At 35.4% G+C, this 23,527-nt stretch overlaps 1 protein-coding gene across 1 annotated transcript in view; it reads right to left on the bottom strand.

The window, feature by feature from the left end:
• The window catches only part of CSTF3 (cleavage stimulation factor subunit 3), a 71,131-nt gene that overhangs the window by 10,918 nt on the left and 36,686 nt on the right, over positions 1-23,527 (bottom strand). Inside the window, exons 4-15 of the mRNA XM_030864774.2 lie at positions 10,985-11,017; positions 10,157-10,254; positions 8,918-8,984; positions 8,799-8,833; positions 8,588-8,714; positions 6,528-6,605; positions 5,571-5,733; positions 3,589-3,698; positions 2,854-2,970; positions 2,517-2,591; positions 977-1,120; positions 458-560 (exon numbers count right to left, since the gene is read on the bottom strand). Coding sequence (XP_030720634.1) covers positions 458-560; positions 977-1,120; positions 2,517-2,591; positions 2,854-2,970; positions 3,589-3,698; positions 5,571-5,733; positions 6,528-6,605; positions 8,588-8,714; positions 8,799-8,833; positions 8,918-8,984; positions 10,157-10,254; positions 10,985-11,017 — 1,150 coding nt within the window. The remainder of the gene's footprint in view (positions 1-457; positions 561-976; positions 1,121-2,516; positions 2,592-2,853; positions 2,971-3,588; positions 3,699-5,570; positions 5,734-6,527; positions 6,606-8,587; positions 8,715-8,798; positions 8,834-8,917; positions 8,985-10,156; positions 10,255-10,984; positions 11,018-23,527) is intronic.

Here is a 23,527-nt window from a genome sequence, read left to right as displayed (position 1 = left end):
ACATAAATATACAGATCCTCTAGCCTAGTGCCTGGTATAAGGTAGGAACTCAATAAAAGATGGTCATTATTATTACAACAAAATAGGAAAATAAAGATGCTTATAAACATAATGTTTCCTTTGAAATATCTTCCCCAGTAGCCTCAAAGCAGTTTACTACTTGGGCATCTTTGAGTTTTCGTGGCTAGAGATTTGTGGCTTTACCCTATTACTGTTGGGACTTTGATGCTAAATTAAAGACCATTCTGCAGAATCAAAAGGCATCAACCATTATACAATAAGTATAAATTCATAGTTGACAGGCCACAAATATTTGAGTGCCTATCAAGTGCCTGGTTCTGGTGTGATGACAGAATATAATACACTTGAGAAAGAAAAAAACCCAGCAACATAATTTCAGAGAATGACATTGATGGTTTAATATTAAGTAACCATTACAGATCTAGAATCTACTTACCATTGAGGTGAGAAAGATAGTCAATATAGGCCAGGACATATTCTGGAATGTCTCCATATTTCTTTAGCCCCAGCTCAAAAATCTTAAAGGCAACAGATTTGTCCTAGAAGTAGAGAGGAAACTACTGATTTCCATGCAGTGTCAGACAAGATACTCAAAGAATATTAAAACTATAACATCTAAATATGACAAGGTATATTAAGAATTAAAATGGAGATTAAAATTATGTTAAGTAAAAATTACAGAGCTAAAAACCATTCAAGGGGATTCAGATTCATAAATATGGAGTTTAATAAGGTATAAACTAACAGGCAGAGTAGCCCCCACTCGCTGCAGCTGGAGAAAGCCCACGTGTAGCAAAGAAGACCAACGTGGCCAAAAAACCAGATAGATATAAATAAATAAATAAATAAATAAATAATAAAACTTAATGACAGAAATTAGGACTGCCTTTCTTTTAATTAATTTATCTCATATGAAGGAAATTATTTTATCTTTATATTTTATTTGAGGACTTACCTTACTACAATAATACTCCATGAGTGCTGCAGTAACATAGACATGGTGGCGGGTTCTGGTATCTTCTCTTGCTTTTTTAAATATCATTCTTCCAGATTTAATACCTTCTGCTCTTCTTGCAAATTTCATATATTGGATATATACCTACACAAAAAAAGTATTTGTTTTCTATAGACTAGGCAAAACGTGAACACTGTAGCATCCCATACAGGTTCACCTTACTTCAGTACTAACACGTTTTGCTGTATAAGGAAGCAATTTTGAATACTTGAGAAATAAAAAAGATTATAGATAGTGTACTATTTAAATCCACAAGCAAATTTTTTCTGGTATTAAAGACGTGCAAATTAGTATTTTAATTGAGATATAATTCACATAGCACAAAATTCACCCTTTAAATGTATAATTTAACAATTTTTAGTATGTTCACAAGGTTTTGCAGTCATCACAATTATCTAATTCCAGAACATGCAAATTAAATCTTAAGGAAGGAATAAAAGTGAAAATACTAGAAAACGCTAGTATTTCTTGATTTATTACTTTTAAAAGCCCACTAGTCTATTTCCTAAAGACCATATAATGTAACTTTATTGATAAACTATTTGAGTCATTTTATACTTAGCACCTACAGAGTGCCCAACACATGAGTATGCAGTATTTGTTCAATGAAAAAACATCTCTGGACTGTACACAGGGTGACTATGAGCAGGGTCCTGATTTGCTCAGTTTTGATGATGTCAAACTACATTGCCCAGTTTAGACAGATGAATAGATGGATGAATGAACTATGAGTTCCTTGAGGAAAGGAATTTTACTTATGTGTCATTATACTGCTGGAATCTAGCACAGTGCATAGCACAGATCAGTTTGCTAAATGAATTTTAAAATGATGACTAAATGCAAGCAATTAGAGCAGTGGAATCCCATGATAAACAGACAAAAAAAGGAGTATAGCTGTAGTTGACTTGAGGCAGAGGGTCTAGAGCCCCACGCATCGGCCCCTCCCCTACCCCTCCCACTGAAAGAGCTCTGCTGCACTTTTGCAGAAATTCAGGGCTTTGAAAACCACAATTACAGAGTTGAATTCAGGATAAAGTGAGTTCTTGTCCAACTGCTTCCCAGAATGTTGGTTTCTCCTGCCTCCATTTATTTAAAAAGAAATATTTATTAAGCAACAATTATGTGGTATTCAAGCCATGCTCACAAGGAAGGTGTTAGAGAAAGCCCCACTGTGGCTGGTTCATAGCGCTGCACTTACAAACAACAACAGAAGAAACGAGCAGAGAGCAGATGTGCAATTGTCGGGCTGGGAGACAGGGAAGGGGTGACTACAAGGGGGTCACATGAGGGAATTTCTGTGGGGTGATTGAAGTGTTTTGTATTTTAATTGTGATGGTTGTCCCATAACTCTATGTTATTGGTCAAGATTCATAGAACTAACAATTCAACAAAAACAGTGAATTTTACTTTATGTAAATTAATTTTTTTTTAAATTAAAGCAGACTGCAAAAGTGGGAAAGAGACTTGTAAAGTTACTTACCAAGGTGGGGTCAATATCCTCAATTGCCAGAAGTCTGTTATATATACTGTGAACTTTCTCATACTTCATGCGACTCTAAGGTGGTAGAGAAGAAGTGGATATAAATATATATTCATAAACAAGCAGCATTTGAGTTCTGAGGAATCCAGAGGCTGCACCCCACAAAGGCATCTGCTTTGAGCATAAATATATAATGAGCTAAGGACTAATAACTGTTCATTCTGCATTATCTCTGTCTTCCAAAAGTAATATGCCTGGCAAAGAAGCAGCCAGAAAAAAAATTCAGTGCTGCAGTAAAAAATCCAATTACAAGAAAGTTCTAAATATTTTAACTCACCTCTTCATAATCTGCATATGCAAAATAAAGAAGCATATTCTTCTTTAATAAAGTGCTTATGGCTCTTTCATATATATTAGCAGCTTCATCACTAAATAATTTGGCATTATTCATATCCTAGGAGAGAAAAAAGAAAGCTCACTTACAATAATTTCAATAAAGCTGAAAGAGAATAAAACACACACTCATATGTTTATACCTATGGACACATGCATTTCTGGATTCTTAAGAAACCCTAGGGACTTCCCTGGTGGTACAGTGGATAAGACTCTGTGCTCCCAATGCAGGGGGCCCAGGTTCAATCCCTGGTGAGGGAACTAGATCCCACATGCATGTCACAACTAAGAGTTCACATGCCACAACTAAGGAACCCTCCTGCTGCAATTAAGGAGCCCACGTGCTGCAACTAAGACCCGGTGCAACCAAATAAATAAATAAGTAAATAAATATAAAAAAAAATTCCAAAGACTTTTTCCATTATTTTAACATAAAGAAGAATCATAGAAGTACTCTAAATGATTCATCACTTTAATACATTAAAGAAGAGCCACTATATTTTAATTCTGACTAAGGTAGTCTAATCATATAAGAGGGTCACTAAGATTCATAGTGACATAAGATTAAAATTTTCAATACCTACACTTCATTAGCAAAATTCAGTGCTATACTTTTAGCAAATTACTGCTATATCAAAACCATGAAAAGACCAAAAGGGAGAAACAAATAAATACTCACTCCTTTCTCTGCTAACAGTTTACTTGACTGCTCAAGATACTGGGCAGCTTCATACCAAATATCAGGGTGATGGCCCAGCACAAGCAGGCACTGTTCATAAGCAAACATAACTAAGGGAAGACATTTGCAACATTCAATTAGAATAAATATTATTTACAAAACTATCAATACAAGCATCACAACTCAATTTATAGGCTAAGACAGAGCCCTCAGTAATGAATGATAATTGGAAATAAAAAAACTTCAGTGATTTCTGGCATTATCATCCACCCAAACCCCATCCATTCATCATTTATTAAATTAATATTTATTGAGTACCAACTATATGCTAGGGAATGTGAAAGACACTGTGAATATACCAGTAAATAAGACTTCCTATACTCAAGAAGTCTGCAGTATAGTGGGAAGATCGATATTAAGAATGCAGTTATGGTAAGTGATAAGTATTATGATGAGGAAAGTAGAGTGTACTCTTGAAACTTACAGCAGCAGGACTTAACATAGTTTAGAGACTCAAGAAAGGTTTCACTAAGGAACTGATATCTAAGTGAAACCTGAAGAAGGGGTAGAATCTGGTCAGATGAGAGAGTTAAGTAGAGGCAGGAAGGACAGGAGTAGATACAAAAATGGTGTAGGCAAAGGAAACAGTACTTGCAAAGCCCTCCAGCTGAGAGAGCAAGGCAAGATTGAGGAATTTTTTTTTTTAAGTTCCAAATTCTAGTTCTGACAGTGCCAGAGTAGCCTGTATCAGACTAACTCTCCTGAAAAAAAAAAAAAAAACATAAACTGAAAAATACAAAAAGCAACTGTTTAAAGGCACTAGAGAATGACCAAAAGAAAAAGAAACTGGAGAGGACTGAGCCCTTAAAAAATTGGAATCATACTAGGTGAGATATATATTTAATATGGCTTTTTCCCTCAAGTGCAAACCCCTATGTGTATAGTTCTGGGATAGCTAGAACTCAAGCCAAATGCTGAAGTCTTACTGGCTTGAGGTAAGTAACATGGAGTTCTGGGTTACAAGAACAGCTGGAAATTAAGGGGGAAGATCCCCCAAAAGAGAGCCACAGAAGGTGGAGGCTGAAAATCTGGGCCTAATGCCCTCAAATCTTCAACTGGCTCTAAAATAGACATACACAGGAAAGAATACAAACAGCCGGAGCAGAAAGCAAAGCTGAAAGAGCTGGATAGATATCTCATCAGCTGCCCACTGTAATGGAGACCAAGTCTGGAATCTGAGTCCCATCAAGTTAAGAGAGTCTGAGTAAACACATTGAACTTTCCATTATATCTTGGGAGTAAAGACTATATCCCAGGACTAAGAGATTTACTGTGAGATGAAGGCCACTAACAGAGACTCATCCTAACAGTGTAAAACCAAGCCTCCACAAGGTCCAGGAGACCTGCCAGTAATTTAACTCCTTGCTAAAAGAAAACTCAACATTCTTCCGAGGAAGATAACAGAATCTAGTCTTTACTATGTATCATTTACACATCTGTACAATGTCCAAAAAATTTTTTTAAATGTCTAGACTTGTGACGAAACAAAAAATGTGACCCACAGTCAAGAGGAAAAGAAATCAACACCACAATGGCTCAGATGTTGGAATTAGCAGACGAGGATTTTATAACTATTGTTATAAAAATGTTCAAGGATATAAAGAAAAAGATGGTATTGGCCATGGAATCTTAACAGAAAAAGGAAAACTATAAAAAACATAAAAATTTCTAGAATGGAAATTTATACAACTGAAAAGTAGAATATTTGAAATGAAGAATTCACTAGATGGGCTCACCAGCATATTGGATATGATAAAGCAAAGGTCAGTGAACATGGAGACAGATCTATAGAAATTACTGAATCTGAAGAACATAAGAGAAAAAAAGACTGGGAGTAAAAAACAGCCTCAGTAACCTATGGGATAATATCAAGTGGCCTAACATACACATAATTGGAGTCCCAGAAGGGTTAGTCTTGTTACCTCTTTTAGTTATAAGAGTCTGATCTTCTGTACGAAGAGGGTTGCTCTTTTCCCACTGTATGTATTTCTTCCACATATCTACCTGCTGAGCTTCTTGAGGAGTATTCTGAGGAGGCACTGAGGGAGCATTGCGGTCCAAACCTTTCATTACTGTCTCATATTCCTAGACAACAAGTATTTAGAATTCTGTGGTAAGCTGAGGAACAACTCAGATGTATGAAATGGAGTTGATCTGTTTGGAATACTTTGTTCAAAATGCCTAGTTTTTCCAAATACTACTTTGTTAATATAACCTAAAAACTATTTAAGAGCAGGAATAAAGATAACAGAAGATTACCTACCCAAGAAGAGGTTCCCAGGACTGGGTGAACAGAACAGCCCTGGGCCCTCTCTGGAGGTGATCTAGGAAGTCACTCTTCAGGACAGAGGAGTTGACAGATCAACATGACTGATGATCTGGTGGCACTGTTACTGCCACCTTTGGAGAAATGATCTGTCTTTTAAAATTTCAATAGTTCACAGTCTAGGCTATTTTCCCTAACTTCTAACAGTGTCAACGAATGGAAAGTTATGTACACAAGACAAAACTCGGTCCCTGAGAGCTATGTCATTAGACCACAGATTATTACAGTATTCGGATATGTATGAGCTGACAGGAGGGATGGATAACAACTACTTGATCAATTCTAAGTAGAACTTTGTCTCTATGACCTCTGTTTCTATATTTTAAAAAATAATTTCTTCCAAAATTGATTTATTCTATTTTGTCCTTTAACATGTCTGTAAAGACGTATTTTGCTTCAAATAATCACCTGCTCAGACAACGTAATTAATTGTCATTAGTTAATACTGCTAATGATTGAAAATATTAAGAGTAATAACAGATAAAAAAAGCGCCTGTGTAAATAACATACTCACAACAAACAATATAGTAAGTGTCCTGATAGAATTCCATACCTTTGCTACCCGCCTAGCATTCATGTAATCCCTACTCCGATCTTCAATCATTTTTTTAGCTAAATGAATATTGATACCCTAAGGAAAATAAAAAGAAAAATGCATATTATTTGAAAATTAAATATATTTTAATGTTAGCATAATATAGTATATTCATTTGCTAAATTACTTTAAAGTGTTTAAGAGGCTTTTTGGTTAGTAAAATAAAGGTTTGATCACATTATACGCTTAAGAGATGAAGGAGGCTCTGCCTATGTGTTACGAGATGGCAGTAAGTTTCCATATGTCAGGAATTTCTAAAGAGAGGGAATGATTTGGAAAGGACCAATTATTTCACATAAAATTCTACTAATAAAGAATGATATACAGGACTTCCCTGGTGGCGCAGTGGTAAGAATCCATCCGCCTGCCAATGCAGGGGACATGGGTTCAAGTCCTGGTCTGGGAAGATCCCACATGCTGCAGAGCAACTAAGCCCGTGCACCACAACTACTGAGCCTGCGTGCCACAACTACTGAAGCCTGCATGCCTAAAGCCTGTGCTCCGCAACAAGAGAAGCCACCGCAATGAGAAGCCTGCGCACCGCAACGAAGAGTAGCCCCCGCTCACTGCAACTAGAGAAAGCCCGTGCACAGCATTGGAGACCCAATGCAGCCAAAAATAAATACATAAATAAAATAAATTTTAAAAAATAAATAAAAAATAGGGCTTCCCTGGTAGCGCAGTGGTTGAGAGTCCACCTGCCGATGCAGGGGACACGGGTTCGTGCCCCGGTCCGGGAAGATCCCACATGCTGCGGAGCGGCTGGGCCAGTGAGCCATGGCCGCTGAGCCTGTGCGTCTGGAGCCTGTGCTCCACAACAGGAGAGGCCACAACAGTGAGAGGCCCGCGTAACGCAAAAAATAAAAAAATACAAATAAAATAAATAAATAAATAAATAATAAATGCAGAGGTAGCAAGGAGACATAAACATTATCGTTCATGCCGAGTAGTTCTCAAAGAGTTGTCCAAAGCTTCCTGTTCCCCAAGACCCTTTCAGAGGATCCATAAGATCAAAACAATTTTCAAACAATACTAAGACATGATTTGCCTCTCTCACAAATATACAGTGGAGTTTTTCAGAAGCTACGTGACATTCAACAGCATAGCAGATAGAATTTAGAAGCAGATATGAAAATCTGTCTTCTATTAAGCTAAATACCAAAGAGATTTGCAAAACTATGAAATAATGCCACTCTTCTCACTGAATTTTTTCTTATTTTGGAAAATATTTGTTTTAATACTATTTATGTTAAAATATAAGGAGTCTACTACTGCAAACTTTAAATGAATTAATAAATATCTTGAAACTTTCTCAGTTTTAATTCCAATATGCTAAATATTCATAGGTAAAAGCCACATTAAAATTAAAAGTTCTTTGCGGTCTTTAATACTTTTTTAAAATCCCAAGACCAAAATGTTTGAGAACCACTGCTCATGCCTATGAGGGAACAGTTTCAATACCCTACATAGTTCTTCCAAATCACAATGGACATGTGAGGAACTTTCTTTTAAAGATAGAGCTTACTTGGCATGTATGTTTACATAATGGGCTTATTAGTTCAGTTTGTTAAATCATTTTCTTATGAGACAAAGATCTTGGACCACAGCCCTACATCTCACAATTACAAGGGAATAATCACATCACTGTAACCAGGTGAAAGAGGGGCATTGCAACTCATCATTACTACTAGAAAAGCAGTTCTAAAAAGGAACTGTTTCATAAGAGATCAGTGGCAACATGTGTGTGTATGACTGTGTGGATATGGTTTAGCACTGATTAAAAATGGTTTGGTAAGAATTATAATTCTCCCAGAGTATTCTCTAAAAATAACTCAACAGTAAAATGAGACTCTCGAAACATTAGGAATGGTTCTTTCATTACTATCAATATGAAAACAAACGTATGCAGCACTGATATCCAGATACCTGATATTAGAAAGGCTAGCCTCCACAAATCCACAGTGCATAAAAATTTAAATGGCTTGGTCATAATAATAAATTACTGTGGCCTAATTTACCTCTTCATACTTGTTATAGTCTCTCCACAGTTGTTCAATGTTGATCATGGGATTAACACAACCTCGTTGATAAACTCTTCGAACAGCTGTTATTCTCTGATTTTCTGCATAAGATCCAACAGCTTCCCTGGCATTGGGTAAGAAATGCCATCAATTATATTATAGCTAAATCAACTGTTCACACAGAAAATAAAACTATAAAAATACTTACACGCCTTTTAAGAAATTGATGTAATCCACCCAAATCTAAGAAATAAAATAAAATGTTAGTATCTTTCTTAGTAGTTTCAAATTTTTTAAATGTATGTATTAAAAAAAATTTAACTCTACCTGATAAGACATAATTTCCATTCCAATTTTATCCAGTGCAAAGTCATATGCTTGAGCCATTTTTTCTCTGAAATAAACGTGAAAGACATGTTTCTTATAGAAAAAATTGCATGTTATTAAAATGTATCTACAGCTAAAACATAATCATGATTTCTGATCATATGATCAGAACAGCATTTAAACCGCTTATACAAACAAAATGTAAAGACATCTTTGCAAGTATAAAAACAAAATATAAAGACTAAGTTCTTTTGTGTTTAGCTTGTCAATGTCATTATGTACTTTGTTTCTTTTACCTACTACTTGTAAGCTTATCAAAGATAGAGGCCATGTTTTATTTATCTTTATATCATTTATTAATTTTTTAAGACTTTTTTTTGATGTGGACCATTTTTAAAGTCCTTATTGAATTTGTTACAATATTGCTTCTGTTTTATGTTTTGGTTTTTTGGCCATGCATGTGGGATCTTAGCTCCCCAACCAGGGATCAAACCTGCACCCCCTGCATTGGAAGGCAAAGTCTTAACCACTGGACCATCAGGGAAGTCCCCTCTTCATAGCCTTTAAATTGCCTAATCTTACACGTAGAAGATTCAAATGGGGAAATATCTGGTTCTTTGATTAAGAAGGTAAGTTATGTCTAAAGATCTATTAGCTCTGACATAAAATTTAGGGAGAAAGAACTTCTTCAGTGTAAGATAATAATAATGAAGAAAAGAAAAACAAAGATAGAATTCTGGTTATAGAAATAATCTGCCTATTTGTCATATACAAAAACAGCATTTGAGAAGGTCCATTATTTAGATTCAACAAAGATAGATAGGTGGGGGTAAGTCCTAGTGAGGAGGTCAACTATACAACAATACCATTGTCAAAGATGCCTTGGAATACTTAAGTAGCATATTACAATGTAACCTGCCAGGAGTGGTGCCATGATAAGTAATAAGATGCTTTTTATTAAAGTTTGTCAACAAGCCTGTCAACAAAGTGCTTTGGAGTTGCAAATGTACAGTGTTTCAATATAGAAGAGGGCTTGGATGATTCAATTCTCCAGAATAAATCTAATGCCAGTGGCTTTCTTTGAAGGATTTTTTTCCATGGTTTACTTACTTCTCAGAGAATCCTGACTTTTCAAATCTTAAGTTGCTTCACCCTCTGGAGTTAAGAGGTGTGAGTTTCTATGGGATTGACTGTGTGCCTCGGGATGACTTGCATTCTTAAGCTCCTGAGTTAACTTACTTGTAACTTGGTAGTTTACCCTTGGTTTCTCGGACATATGAAAGATAACACTTCCATAAGTCAATGTGCAAAACCTTCATAAGGCATCTCTGAAATAGCTGTAAATACAATAAAATATTATCAGAATCCACAGTTAAATAAATTTCACATGTACATAGCTGAAATGAAACATTAAAGAAACAAATTCAGCTCCTTTCATAAATTTATCTTCTTACAAATAGATGTCAAATAACAACTCCCTCTATTTTGTTTAGATAATCAAAATCATTCTCATAATTTTGGTCAGCAGAGTCTAATTATTTTCTTTTCCAAAATTTTATTTTATTTTTAAAAATTTATTTATTTTTTTATTTTTGTGTTGGGTCTTCATTGCTGCGTGCAGGCTTTCTCTAGCTGCAGTGAGCAGGGTTACTCTTTGTTGCCGTGCGCAGGCTTCTCATTGCGGCGGCTTCTCTTGTTGCAGAGCACAGGCTCTAGGCACACAGGCTTCAGTAGTTGTGGCTCACGGGCTGTAGAGCACAGGCTCAGTAGTTGTGGCACACACAGGCTTAGGTGCTCCGTGGCATGTGGGATCTTCCCAGACCAGAGGTCGAACCTGTGCCCCCTGCATTGGCAGGCGGATTCTTAACCACTGTGCCACCAGGGAATTCCCCCAAGATTTTATTATGAACATTTTCAAGCATACAAAAGGGCTGAATAAGTACAATGAACTCCTATATAATCACTAGCTAGATTCAACAATTGTTAACATTTTACTGTATTTGCCTTATATACGTTAAGTCCTAAATTAAACTTCAGCATACATTCAAAATATTTAAGAGGACTCACCTTTTCGACCTTGTCATAATTTTTAGCTTTAATCTGCAGAGAAACAGAGAAAAATATAGAATTAACACCATTCTTTTTAGAGTACTATCACTATCTCTGAGTGTTTTGATTAAGCTTGTAAATTCATTTCTACACTTTCCTATTTAATTCTGCCTTTTGAAAATAACAAATAGAAGTTTGAACCCAATATGGATAATATGCATTATAAATATGCCTTACATAAATTAATTCTATACGGAAAAATTTTTATAAGCTCATTTATGTTGAACTTTTGTGAATTTAAAATTTTATAAAACAGTCACAAAATGAATAAATATAAACAAGGCATACTTGAATAGGGCTTTAAGTATCTAATGAAGACAAACTTAAAGCTTTATTTTCCCTGAATAGCTACTACTAGAACAATCTGAGTAGGGTAGCAAAAAAGATTTGTGAATTTTGACTACAAATAAATTTTAATCACTCAGTCAATTTACTATACTCCAGGCGCTGTGCTAGGCACTGGGGCTACCACAGTGAACAAAACATGCATAGTCTGCCTATGTCCTCATAGAGCTTACAATTTTACAGGGAAAACAAGTGTCAAGATGGGGGAACTACAGGGTGCTATGGGAGCATTTAGGAGGAGCATAAAACTCAGACTTATGGGGTTGCAAAAGATGTCCTGGAAGAAGTGAAGATGTTAAGAATGAGGTGTGAGGTCAGAATGGCTATCATCAAAAAGTCTACAAACAATAAATGCTGGAGACGATGTGGAGAAAAGGGAACCCTCCTACACTGTTGGTGGGAATGTAAATTGGTGCAGCCACTATGGACAGTATGGAGGTTCCCTTAAAAATTAAAAATAGGGCTTCCCTGGTGGCGCAGTGGTTGAGAGTCCGCCTGCCGATGCAGGGGACACGGGTTCATGCCCCGGTCTGGGAGGATCCCACATGCCGCGGAGCGGATAGGCCCGTGAGCCATGGCCGCTAGGCCTGCGCGTCCGGAGCCTGTGCTCCACAACGGGAGAGACCACAACAGTGAGAGGCCCGCGTACCGCAAAAAAAAAAAAAAAAAAAAAAACATTAAAAATAGAGCTACCATATGATCCAGCAATCCCACTCCTGAGCATGTATCTGGAAAAGACGAAAACTCTAATTTGAAAAGGTACATGTACCCTAATGTTCACAGCAGCACTATTTACAATAGTCAAGACATAGGAGCAACCCAAGCGTCTATCAAGAAACAAATGGCTTAAGAAGATGTGGTATATATATATATACAATGGTATATTACTCAGCCATAAAAAAGAATGAAATATTGCCATTTGCAGCAACATGGATGAACCTAGAGAATATACTAAGTGAAGTAAGTCAGAGAAAGACAAATATTATATATCACTTATATGTGGAATCTAAAAAATAATACAAATGAATCTATATACAAAACAGAAACAGATTCAGAGACATAGAAAACAGACTTATGATTACCAAAGGGGAAAGGGAAGGGGAAAGAGATAAATCAGGAGTATGGGATTAACAGATACAAGTTACTATACATAAAATAGATAAGCAATAAGGATTTACTGTATAGCACAAGAAACTATATTCAATATCTTGTAATAACATATTATAGAAAATAATCTGAAATGTATACACACACACACACACACACACTTTGCTGTACGCTTGAAACTAACACAATATTGTAAGTCAATTCAATTTTAATTAAAAACAGAGTTGTTAGACTGGTAAAGAAAGGGAGGAGTTATTCCAGGCAGAAGGAGTTGCATGTGCGAAGACAAAGGTTAAATAAATACTATTAGAATTCCCTTTTTTTGAGTATTTTCATCAGAAGGTAGGTGGGGTTAGTTATCCAATTGTGATATATCAGCAAATCTTTGTATCAGCTTGATAGGTGAATAATTTGACTGCTTAGAGAAACCTTGGCTTGTGGTCCTTTTCAATCAGTAGTATAGATAAATTTTCCCACTGCTTTCTGGCTTAAGGTGAGGCAGATCGGAACTCTGGTAACAGGCTCTTTTTCTTTTGCTGATTACTTGCTCTTTCTCTCTGTAACTTGTAAGATTTCACCCTTGATCTTCAGAGTTCATAAACTGTAACAGGATTTGCTTAAATATAGGTCTTTGCTCTTTGAGGCAGTTTAGTCAAGGCTCTGGAGTCAAATCTCTTGGGTTCACTTTTTGACTATACACTTAACCATTTTTCCTCTTCTGAATTAGGGGGGATAATAGTACCTATTTTGTAGGGCTATTGTAAGGACTCAATGAGTTAATAAATGGAAAGCCCTTAGAACACTGCCTAGCAGAGTGAGAACTTAGTAATTGACATTTATTATTACCATGAATTCTGCCAAGGACTCAGCATGCCCTTTGAAGCTAGTCGTGTCTTTCAGCTCGAGACTCTTCCTGTTTTTTAAATTATTGCCTCTCTTCAATCTGTTCCTTTTTTTTCCTTATTGAACTCCTATTATACACATTAGGTCTACTTCTTCTATCCTCAAAATCTGTTATTTTTACCCTTTCTTTGCCTTTTGGCTCTAAGTTTAAAAATACTTCTTCCGGGCTTCCCTGGTGGCACAGTGGTTGAGAGTCCACCTGCCGATGCAGGGAACACGGGTTCATACCCCGGTCCGGGAAGATCCCACATGCCGCAGAGCGGCTGGGCCCTTGAGCCATGGCTGCTGAGCCTGCGCGTCCAGAGCCTGTGTTCTGCAACAGGAGAGGCCACAACAGTGAGAGGCCCGCGTACCGCAAAAACAAACAAACAAAAAACCAAGAAACTTCTTCCACTAGATTCTCTAGGCCACAAATTTAAGTCTCCATGTTATCATTTTCCTCCAGTTGACCTATTGCTGTAGTTGGTTCAAAAATAATGGCTTTTGGCGCCAGAGGTTTTTTTATTTTTTTAAATACTGCACTTTCAATCTCACTGTGCTCCTATTATTTTGTTCAAGTTATTTTCTCTCTCCTCTAGCAGCTCTATTTTGCTGGGGGCCTGTCCCAACAGCTTGTTTATATTCCTTTCTTGTTGCTGTCTCCTTAGATATGCAGTTATTTCTTCCATCTATTCCCTGAGCTCAGAGTTGGCAGTCCCAGTGTTGTAGTTGACCCTTCTCTACCACGAGAGCTGTGTAGCAGGTGTAAACAGCAAGTTGGCTGTTGGTAGTCTTCTGACAAAAAAACAGAGAGAAATCTTTGCTCAAGAGTAGGGAGGACTCAGCCTGCCAGTGTGGCTCTTTTTTGGTTTCCTGGAGGCCAGGCTGATGTCAACATTCCTCTGGGGCAGAAAGACAGTGGAAGGGTGCCAAGTATTTCTGAGTCAGTTTTTTATTCTTTGTCCTAGGCACTCCACCAGCCCTGTTCTTCGACACTGCAATAGAATCTGAGGTTTCCTTGCATCCAGCTGCTTGGCTCAGTAAATAGGTTGAGTTGAGAGTAGAAGTGAAGTAAGACAAATTCAAGTCACCAGATTCCCAAGTGTAGATGACAGATTATATACAGTTCTTACAACTGGCCAGGAAAACCGAAACTATTCTTTGGGAAAATTGGCAAAGAATATGAATAGGCAATTCCTAGAAAAGAAAATGTAAATGGTTAAAAATAATAAGTGTTAAAAATAACACTGTTGGTGGGAATGTAAACTTGTGCAACCGCTGTAGAAAACAGTATGGAGTTTTCTCAAAAAACTAAAAATAGAATCATATGATCAGAAATTCCACTCCTGGGTATATATATCCAAAAAAACTAAAAATACTAATTTGAAAATATACATGCACCCCAATGTTCATAGCAGCATTATTTATAATTGCCAAGATATGTATGCAACCTAAGTGTCCATCAACAGAATGGATAAAGAAGATGTGGTAAATATATACAATGGAATACCACTCATTCATGAAAAAGAACAAAATTTTGCCATTTACAGCAACATGGATGGACTTGGAGGGCATTATACTAAGTGAAATAAGGCAGAGAAAGACAAATACTGTATGATATCACTTACATGTGGAATCTAAAAAATACAACAAACCAGTGAATATAACAAAAAAGAAGCAGACTCACAGATATAGAGAACAAACTAGTAGTTACCAGTGAGGAGAGGGAAGAGGGGGAGGGGCAATATAGGGGTAGGGGATTAAGAGGTACAAACTATTAGGTACAAAACAAGCTACAAGGATATAGTTACAACATGGGGAATATAGCCAATATTTTATAATAATTATAAATGGAGTATAATCTTAAAAATTGTGAATCACTATATTGTACACCTGTAACTTATATAACATTGTAAGCAACTATACTTCAATAAAAATAAATGCCTCCATTTAAAGCCCATTATATATATATATATATATACACATATATATATATATACATACATACACACAATTTTGCAAAGATTACTAGAACTTGCTCATATCTTATCTATTACATTAAAAGTAATGTTATGTAAGTTTAAATAACAGGGGTCTTAAAAAATTATCTTTAGGGAATTCCCTGGTGGTCTAGTCGTTAGGACTCCACTTCCACTGCAGGGGGCGTGGGTTCCATCCCTGGTCAGGGAATTAAGATCCCTCAGGCCGCAGGCCGTGGCCAAATACAAACAAACAAAAAATTATTTTTAGTCTTTGGTTCTCTAACTTGCAAACAATCATCTCAGGTGATTGTTAAAAATGTAGATTTCTGGCTTTTATAAACAGGAATCCTAAGTTATCCTAATGCGAAAAAGTTTTTAAGTGGTTGGAAATATACCAAAAAATGAACAATTTATATGTTAGTGTGATGGAATGATTGTTTTTTCCAAAGCTTCTAATAACACGGTATATTATTTTTGTAATTAAAAAAAATCATTCCAAGAAAAAATTTAGGATAATTTTAATATTTATCCTTCGATATATCTATTTATCATCAAAATTTGTCATACAACTGCAATATGAATGAATCATTTGAATTTTACCAAAATATGAAAAGTTGTGGTGGAGAAAAAGGACTAAATTTTAAAAAATTGTCAGCTGGGAATTTCCTGGCAGTCCAGTGGTTAGGACGCCTCGTTCTCACTGGGTTTGGTCCTTGGTCAGGGAACTAGGGTCCCACCAGCCACGTGGCCAGGCCAAAAAAATAAGAGAAAATAAAAAATAAAATTGTCAACTTCCTAATATTTTCATTTTATAAAGGGAGAAGACAGTTGGAATTCTAGCAAGATTAATTAAACTTTAAATTTAATTAAATTCAAATGACTAGTTATTTGGGGGAGAGTGAAAACAAGTATAACACTGAACAAACACAGATCTGTTCCTAACTTTTGAACACTTCCTATGTCTAGTTGTTTGTTAACTTCCACAATTACTTCCCAAGCATTAACTAAACATTGTCTTTTGAAACTAAAACTATCCTCTGGGCAGTTATTGGAACTAATGATCATTTACAGTAGATTATTTAATTTTTAAAAGTAAACATTGTCAGATAAGTCTAAAAAAACCTGTGGTAATGTTCATTTATAACATAGTTTAGATTAGCTATACCTTTTACCTGGAACATTTTTTTTTTTTTTTTTTAACCTGGAACATTTTTATATGAAGATCTAAAGAAGCCACAATATTTCACTGCTCAAAAATAAGTTTTTCATAGCTGCTGTTAAGAACATATTTTAATATTTCATTGAACAATTTATAAAATGGCAGTATAAATGTCTATAATTATCGCTAGCATTTTTCTTATCAGAGAAATAAACCTCTACATATCAACAGCATTTTGGCTGATTTCCTCAAATTCATTTTTTTTTTCTTATGATATAGCTTGGGGAAAATAACCCCACCAAATCCCATAACATCAGAACTTTTTTATGTTATTTTTTAAATTATCAAGTATAAGAATAATTAATAAGCAACTGTATAATTTATTTTGAATGGTTCAAAAATACATTTGACAAGTGACCCCAACTGGCAAGATGACTCTAGAGAGGAAAGTAAATTAGCAAACCAATCTAAAGAAAAAGTAAGTCTCTATATATTTTGTTTAGGTTTTCACATAATAACCATTTGGGGCAAGTCCATACTTGTGTTTTAAGACACTACTGGTCCACACAGCAGAGGCAGAGCTAGGCCCCATCTCAAGCGAGTTAACATGGCAGTTGCTTAGGACAAATGTGATGAATAACTGAATTAATCATAAACCCGCATTCTTAATTTGTCCCCTACATCTTTTCTACTCTAAAGCACAGCACATGCGCTTTCGTGGAATTTAGGACAACCAATTTAAATTAAGTTTGAGCTGCAGAAGCTGCCTGATTCTGCTTCTCTTATTATCCAAAAAGCTCAGCCCCAATCCTGAAACCTGAAAGCAAATGGAATCCTAAATACAAACCCCATCTTCCATTAATTTACTCTTTTTCACTACTCTTTTCTGTTTTCAATCCGCTATGCCTTGGAAATTATGTCTTAGAAAATTACAAAATGTAAGCAGATTTAATGAATTTGGGAAACATTGAGGAATGAACTCTAAGATCAAACAACAGATTTTTAAGTTGCCAGAGAAGCTGCAGAAAATTTTCCTTTCCACCCAGTCCCAATTTTAAAGTAAAGGTATCAGGAGAGGAGTATCTGCCAGTAAATTCATTTTTATTCAACAAATAATTGTGTGCCTATGTGGCAGGCTCTTTTCTATCTCTAGAGATACAGTGGTGGATTAAACTAAGTTTTATAGTTCATGGAGTTATATTTTAGTGAGGGAGTCAGATAAATAAACTAGGTAGTTTAAAATGTTTGCTTATCTATGCTTCCTAATTTTTCCTATAATATACTGTACTATTTCCATAATTTTCCTATTAAGTGTAGTTATAAATGTATGCCTACATACACATACACGGATTTACATTTAACAGATTGGCCAAAACCATGTTGTTGTCCCATAAATTTCCAGTTCCTCAAGGTACTTAAAATGTGCACAGAAATAACATGTTAAATATGAGTGTAAAGTATAGACCATTTATAGTCTCAGTATGATTGACATTAAAATGTGCTAATCAAAAATATGATTATCTTCAGTTTTGGATTAAATTTATGTTCATTTTGATTCTTTGTACTAACCAAATTACGTATTAATTAATCTACTTTTCTGAACCAACTAAAAAGTATTTGTAGCATGTTTAGGATTTACCAAGTAGATATGGGAATATGGACCTGAACTCTATCAAAGAGCTTATAATCTAGTTAGAATCATAAAATTATTGGAAAGAACACAGGACTAAATTTAAATTATTTTCTACTTGTGCCATGTCTTATAAAATCCAGAGGAACAGGCGTTCCATGCAAATTAGAGTTACCAAGGAAAAGTTTTATTGTTCAGATGGAATCCTGGCCATTAATGAGAAAAAGTTTCTGTAAATTCGTGAAATAACATGAGTTTCTGTAGAACAGTGAAAACACTCACACAAGAAAGAATAGGTATTAGGAAAATAGGTTAGCTAATTGTGGTGGAGGTCCATTACAGGAGGCCTAAAAAGCCAAGCAGAGTTTAAATCTGATACACAAAAATTGGCTATCACACAATAAGGAAAGTACAGAAACTATGGCTCATCTGTGTGTGGGCGGGGGCGGTTTGAGGGGGTAAAGGTAGGAAAGAAGACAGAGGTGGCTTTCAGTGCCATGGAAAGAGGCAAGCAGCCACTAGCTGAGAGAATAGCTAAGAGGCTGTTGCTATCATCCTTAAGTGGGATAATAGCGGCCTGGGCTTGGGAGAGGGAGAACAGGGAGAGCAAAACAGTAATATAGAGCAAAAAACAAAGGTCATTTTTTCATGGGAACGAAAATGGAAAATGTTATAGTAGTTGCTGCTCAATAAAGTTTACTTTTTATTACATTTGCGATGACCATAAATTCAGGTAGAAACTGTTTACAGTTAGGAGATAAGGTATTGGTTTTCAAATAAGACAGTGGGATTAAAGATGTACATTTGAGTCACTTGTTTAAAAAAAATTTATATATACCTAGAGCATGTAATACCTAAGGCATTAAGAGAATACACAGACAAGCAAAGATTAATTTCTCAAAAATTATCCATTATTCAGGCAGAGAAAAGGAAAAGAACTCCAAAGAGTACTTGAGATAAGAGAAAAAGGATAAAAATCACATCAGAGAAGTCAAAGACCATTATAAGAAAAAGACGTGGTGGATGGTGGGATAGGCCACAGGTCAAAAGGAACTCTGGGTATAGGAAAGATCCATGGATCTGAAAATAAGAAAATTATTGCTTATCTATTACAAATTTAAATTTAAAAGCTGAAACAATTCAACTTCTTAGAAGTTGAAATCAATGACAAAATACTGCTAATACCAACAGCATTTATTAAATACTTAAGGTATGTAAGCACTACTCTAAGAGTTTATATGTATTAACTCATTCAATCCTTAGAACAACACTCAAGTAAAGTTACTATTATTATTTACTACTTAAAGATGACAAAACTGAGGAAGGTTTAGTAAGTTGCCCAATATTGCACAACTGAGCTCGTAGCTATTACACTACATTGCTCTTTAGCAAGATATAGGTATGAGGATGTTCATTGAAAGAGTGCTTGTGGTAGAGAAAAGCCTGGAAACTTAAAAGACCAAAGGCAGACTGACTAAATAAATTATGCTTTGTCTAAACAATGGAATGGATTATGCATATATACATAAAACTTTAACATAATGATGTATATTTATAATACTGAATGGAAATATGTCCACAATATATTTTTTAAAGGAAGTGGAATTTTAAAATTGGGCACACATTTGGTATGTTTATCCAGTCTACTTATCCTCCTCATCCCACCCCCTCTGTGTCTCTATCTAGAGTGCAAGAGACATAAACTCAGGAGAAATGCACGCAAAACTGTTAGCCAAAACTGTTATCACTGAGAGAATAGAGAATTTTTCTGTCTCAGTTATTTCTGTGACAGATTTTATTTCTATAACACAATTTCACAGCAGCAAAGAGAAATGGGTTTTTGTTTTTTTAAAAGAAAAGAAAGAAAATCATAGCTGACTTGGGTCAGTAAATTCCTCTTCTGAGTAATTCGTTGGTATTTTTCTCTGGTTATAAACATCTCCATTTAAAACTCATTCTTAAATGCTCTCAAATCCTCAGCCAGGCCTACCAAGCTGAAACAGTTATTAAGTAATTGCTAGCAAATCAGGCAAAATTAATTTCAACCAAGAATGTCAAAGGTAAAACTTTGACCTAAATTTGATTTTGTCCCAATTTATAGGGCATCTGTCAACAATCCTCACTTGACATTTATAGACTCAGCCTATTTCACTTAATGTCTAAACTCTTTGCTCCCAGTAAACACACTTTGTAAACACCAGGCCAAATCATTACTTTTCAAAAATAATCTGCAAACTCTGAATAAGAAAAACAGAGCAGGATATTTCACTTTTTGAGAAGTGAGTAGTTTGTTCTAAAGTATCAAAACATCACTCATCTTCATGGCTCCATTGGTTTTGCTACTCTAGCCCCCCTACAACCCCCCCCATGCGACCTCAACATCGATGTATGACATAGATTTTCTTTCTAAATGGTAAATTAAAGTTGAGAATGAGAAATGTGTACAATCGTTTGAGATCCTCGAGCTACCAGAAATGTCAAGAGAACCAAGTTTATAAGCCACTGATCTCGAAAATGGAATCAGTTCTGTACTGCACAACCGGGGAAGTGCTCAGGTAGGTGTGCTGATTCACTTCTCTTAAAAGCCTAATATCAGTTTATTTCTTTCACATCCATTTATAGTCTTGTCGAGCCTGCTACCTTAATTTTTAGCTTTTATGAATTGTTCACTTAACAAAATAAAAATGCTTCCAGGCAAACTTAAAATATTATTCAATACTATAATTTCTCTAAGATTACTACGTGAACTTTATACATTGCCTTAGAAAGTATCTCACTCTACTCTCATTTTGCTGAGTTAATCTCCCATTAGTATAGTCACACAACTTTTTAACATGTAGTGAAAATTTTTAGAGTAGAAAACCATTTACAATTCTTTCATCTTTCACAATACTTCTCACTGCATATTGAGAATTGCTATTTTTAAAAAATTAACAATTGAATTATCATTGGGCAAAAGCCTTATTTTAATCACTCCTCTGATCATTCTAGTTTCATAAATCAAGATAATTTCTTTCCCATTTTGATAGATTCCTATCAGAATATCAATTTGCTTGCCTAATTTTCAGTGGCATCCACTGGCATCATAAGTTGGTTTTTTTTTTTTGCGGTACGCGGGCCTCTCACTGTTGTTGCAGGCTCAGCGGCCGTGGCTCACGGGCCTAGCCGCTCCGCGGGATGTGGGATCTTCCCGGACCAGGGCACGAACCCGTGTCTCCTGCATCGGCTGGCGGACTCTCAACCACTGCGCCACCAGGGAAGCCCCATCATAAGTTTTTCTATGCATTTCTTTGTTACTAATTCTGTGTACACTTTAATACTGCTGAATCAACATGTATACTAGATACACAATATCATGGGTAACGCTTCATCTCTAGCTTTTCTTAAAACCACTTTTCAAAAACAGGATTAAACTTCTACAATGAAGTGGATATAAATCCAGTGGATTACATTTCTCTACTTTTTGAGCAACTCGCCTACTCTTCCAGTATTTCCCTATCAACATAGACTTATGAATGATGATTTCCTCATTCTATGAAAATTACAGTACATTCATTCCTGAGACTAAAATATTATGTTTTTTTCAATGCTGCTTTTCAAATACTCTTTAGTTCAGAAATTACAATCACATTCTGTAACTCTGCCTTTGATGCCCTTTTAATTTTATCCAAGAAGTTAAAACCTACACCTGTATTTTATGATCCAATTCCAGTTTTCTCAATCTTCTAAGCATAGTTTATTTCTATTTTGTTAACGAAATAACCTAATTTCAGGTTCCCTTTAAAAAATATTAAATAATCTCCTAATCATCTTTCTCACCAAAATTGTACATTTATTTAATCTTTTTTCTCCCTACTCTTGTGCAAACTATACATTGGCCATTTTTACTGAAATTCTGAAGCAATTAAAAAATATCATGACCTGAAATTTTTGAAAGATGATGTCAGCAACCTTTGATAGTGAAATAATCAAGTCTAAAGGATAAATGTAAAGAAGTTATAAATGTGTAAAGATATTTAAGTAAAATTGTATTTATGTTAGTTTCTCATAAAGCAAAAACTGGAAACTATATGAATGCACAACAATAAAGGCCTGGTTAAAAAGCATATATCTAGGGCTTCCCTGGTGGTGCAGTGGTTAAGAATCCGCCTGCCAGTGCAGGTGACATGGGTTAAATCCCTGGTCCGGTTAGATCCCACATGCTGCGGAGCAGCTAAGCCTGTGCGCCACAACTACTGAGCCTGTGCTCTAGAGCCGGCATGCCACAACTACTGAAGCCCACGTGCCTAGAGCCCGTGCTCCGCAACAAGGGAAGCCACCGCAAGGAGAAGCCCGCGCACCGCAACAAAGAGTAGCCCCCGCTCGCCGCAACTAGAGAAAGCCCAGGCACAGCAACGAAGACCAAGCACAGCCAAAAAAAAAAAAAAATTATTTAAAAAACAAAGCATATATCTAAAATGAACTACTTTGGCATATTTAAAAGTGATTTTGTATAATAAACAACACAAAATATGCTATCATGTAAAAAACAAGTTACAAAAAAGTTTAAAGATTTTATAGATAGCTACATCTAGAAAGGCTAAGTGGTGAAAGTGGGAATACGGATGTTTCTTCTCTTTATGCTTACATTTTTCTAATTTTTCTGCAATAAACATATATTACTCTTTCAAATAATATTTTCCTTTATCAGTGCAAATGTAAAAATGTAAAACGTGTAAGTTTTATAGAAAGCTCATTATAAGTTCTGTAATTCTTGTTAAAACATTAACTATAAAAACCTCACTTCAGTAAAAAGATTTAAAAAGAATGCTAAGAATTATACTGTCATACAATTCACAATGAAATAACAATGGATAGGGACTGATTAAAACTCTAATATGTACTTTGAAAACAGATTTCACATGGTTTAGATAATTCCATGCAAACACCCAAATCAATTTTATTTTTCATTAATTCTTTTGAATGAAAACATGGTTTTCATTTCCCATGTAACACTGCTTTAAATACCTACTTAAAAGATGAGAAGTTGGAATTTTGAAAGTGGAGGTTTAAATAGGTAGACATAGCTAACAAATTATCTTCATGAAAAGCAAAGAAAAAATTCAGGTAAAAATTATTAAACTCCAGAAGAATCAGTAAGACTGAGACATGAATCTTCTTCCTCTATGGTAGACATGCTCCAAAACTGAAACTTTGGCTCTATTTTAATGGGTTAAGTCCTACTTTGAAATGTTAAGTACTACCTCCAGAATGTTTATTAAATAATCTAATAGATACTTAAATTTTAAAACTTTTTCCCTAACTTTGTAAGTTCCTAAGTACATTTATTTAAAGGCTTATCAAGAAAGCATGCACTATGTTCTCTGGAATTTGTTTTATATAGTTTGAAATGTTTG

The sequence above is a fragment of the Globicephala melas genome, chromosome 8, assembly GCF_963455315.2.
Source record: "Globicephala melas chromosome 8, mGloMel1.2, whole genome shotgun sequence".
NCBI lineage: Eukaryota > Metazoa > Chordata > Mammalia > Artiodactyla > Delphinidae > Globicephala > Globicephala melas.
The sequence above is the reverse complement of the archived record's forward strand: the minus strand, read 5'-3'. Positions and strand labels throughout refer to the sequence as shown.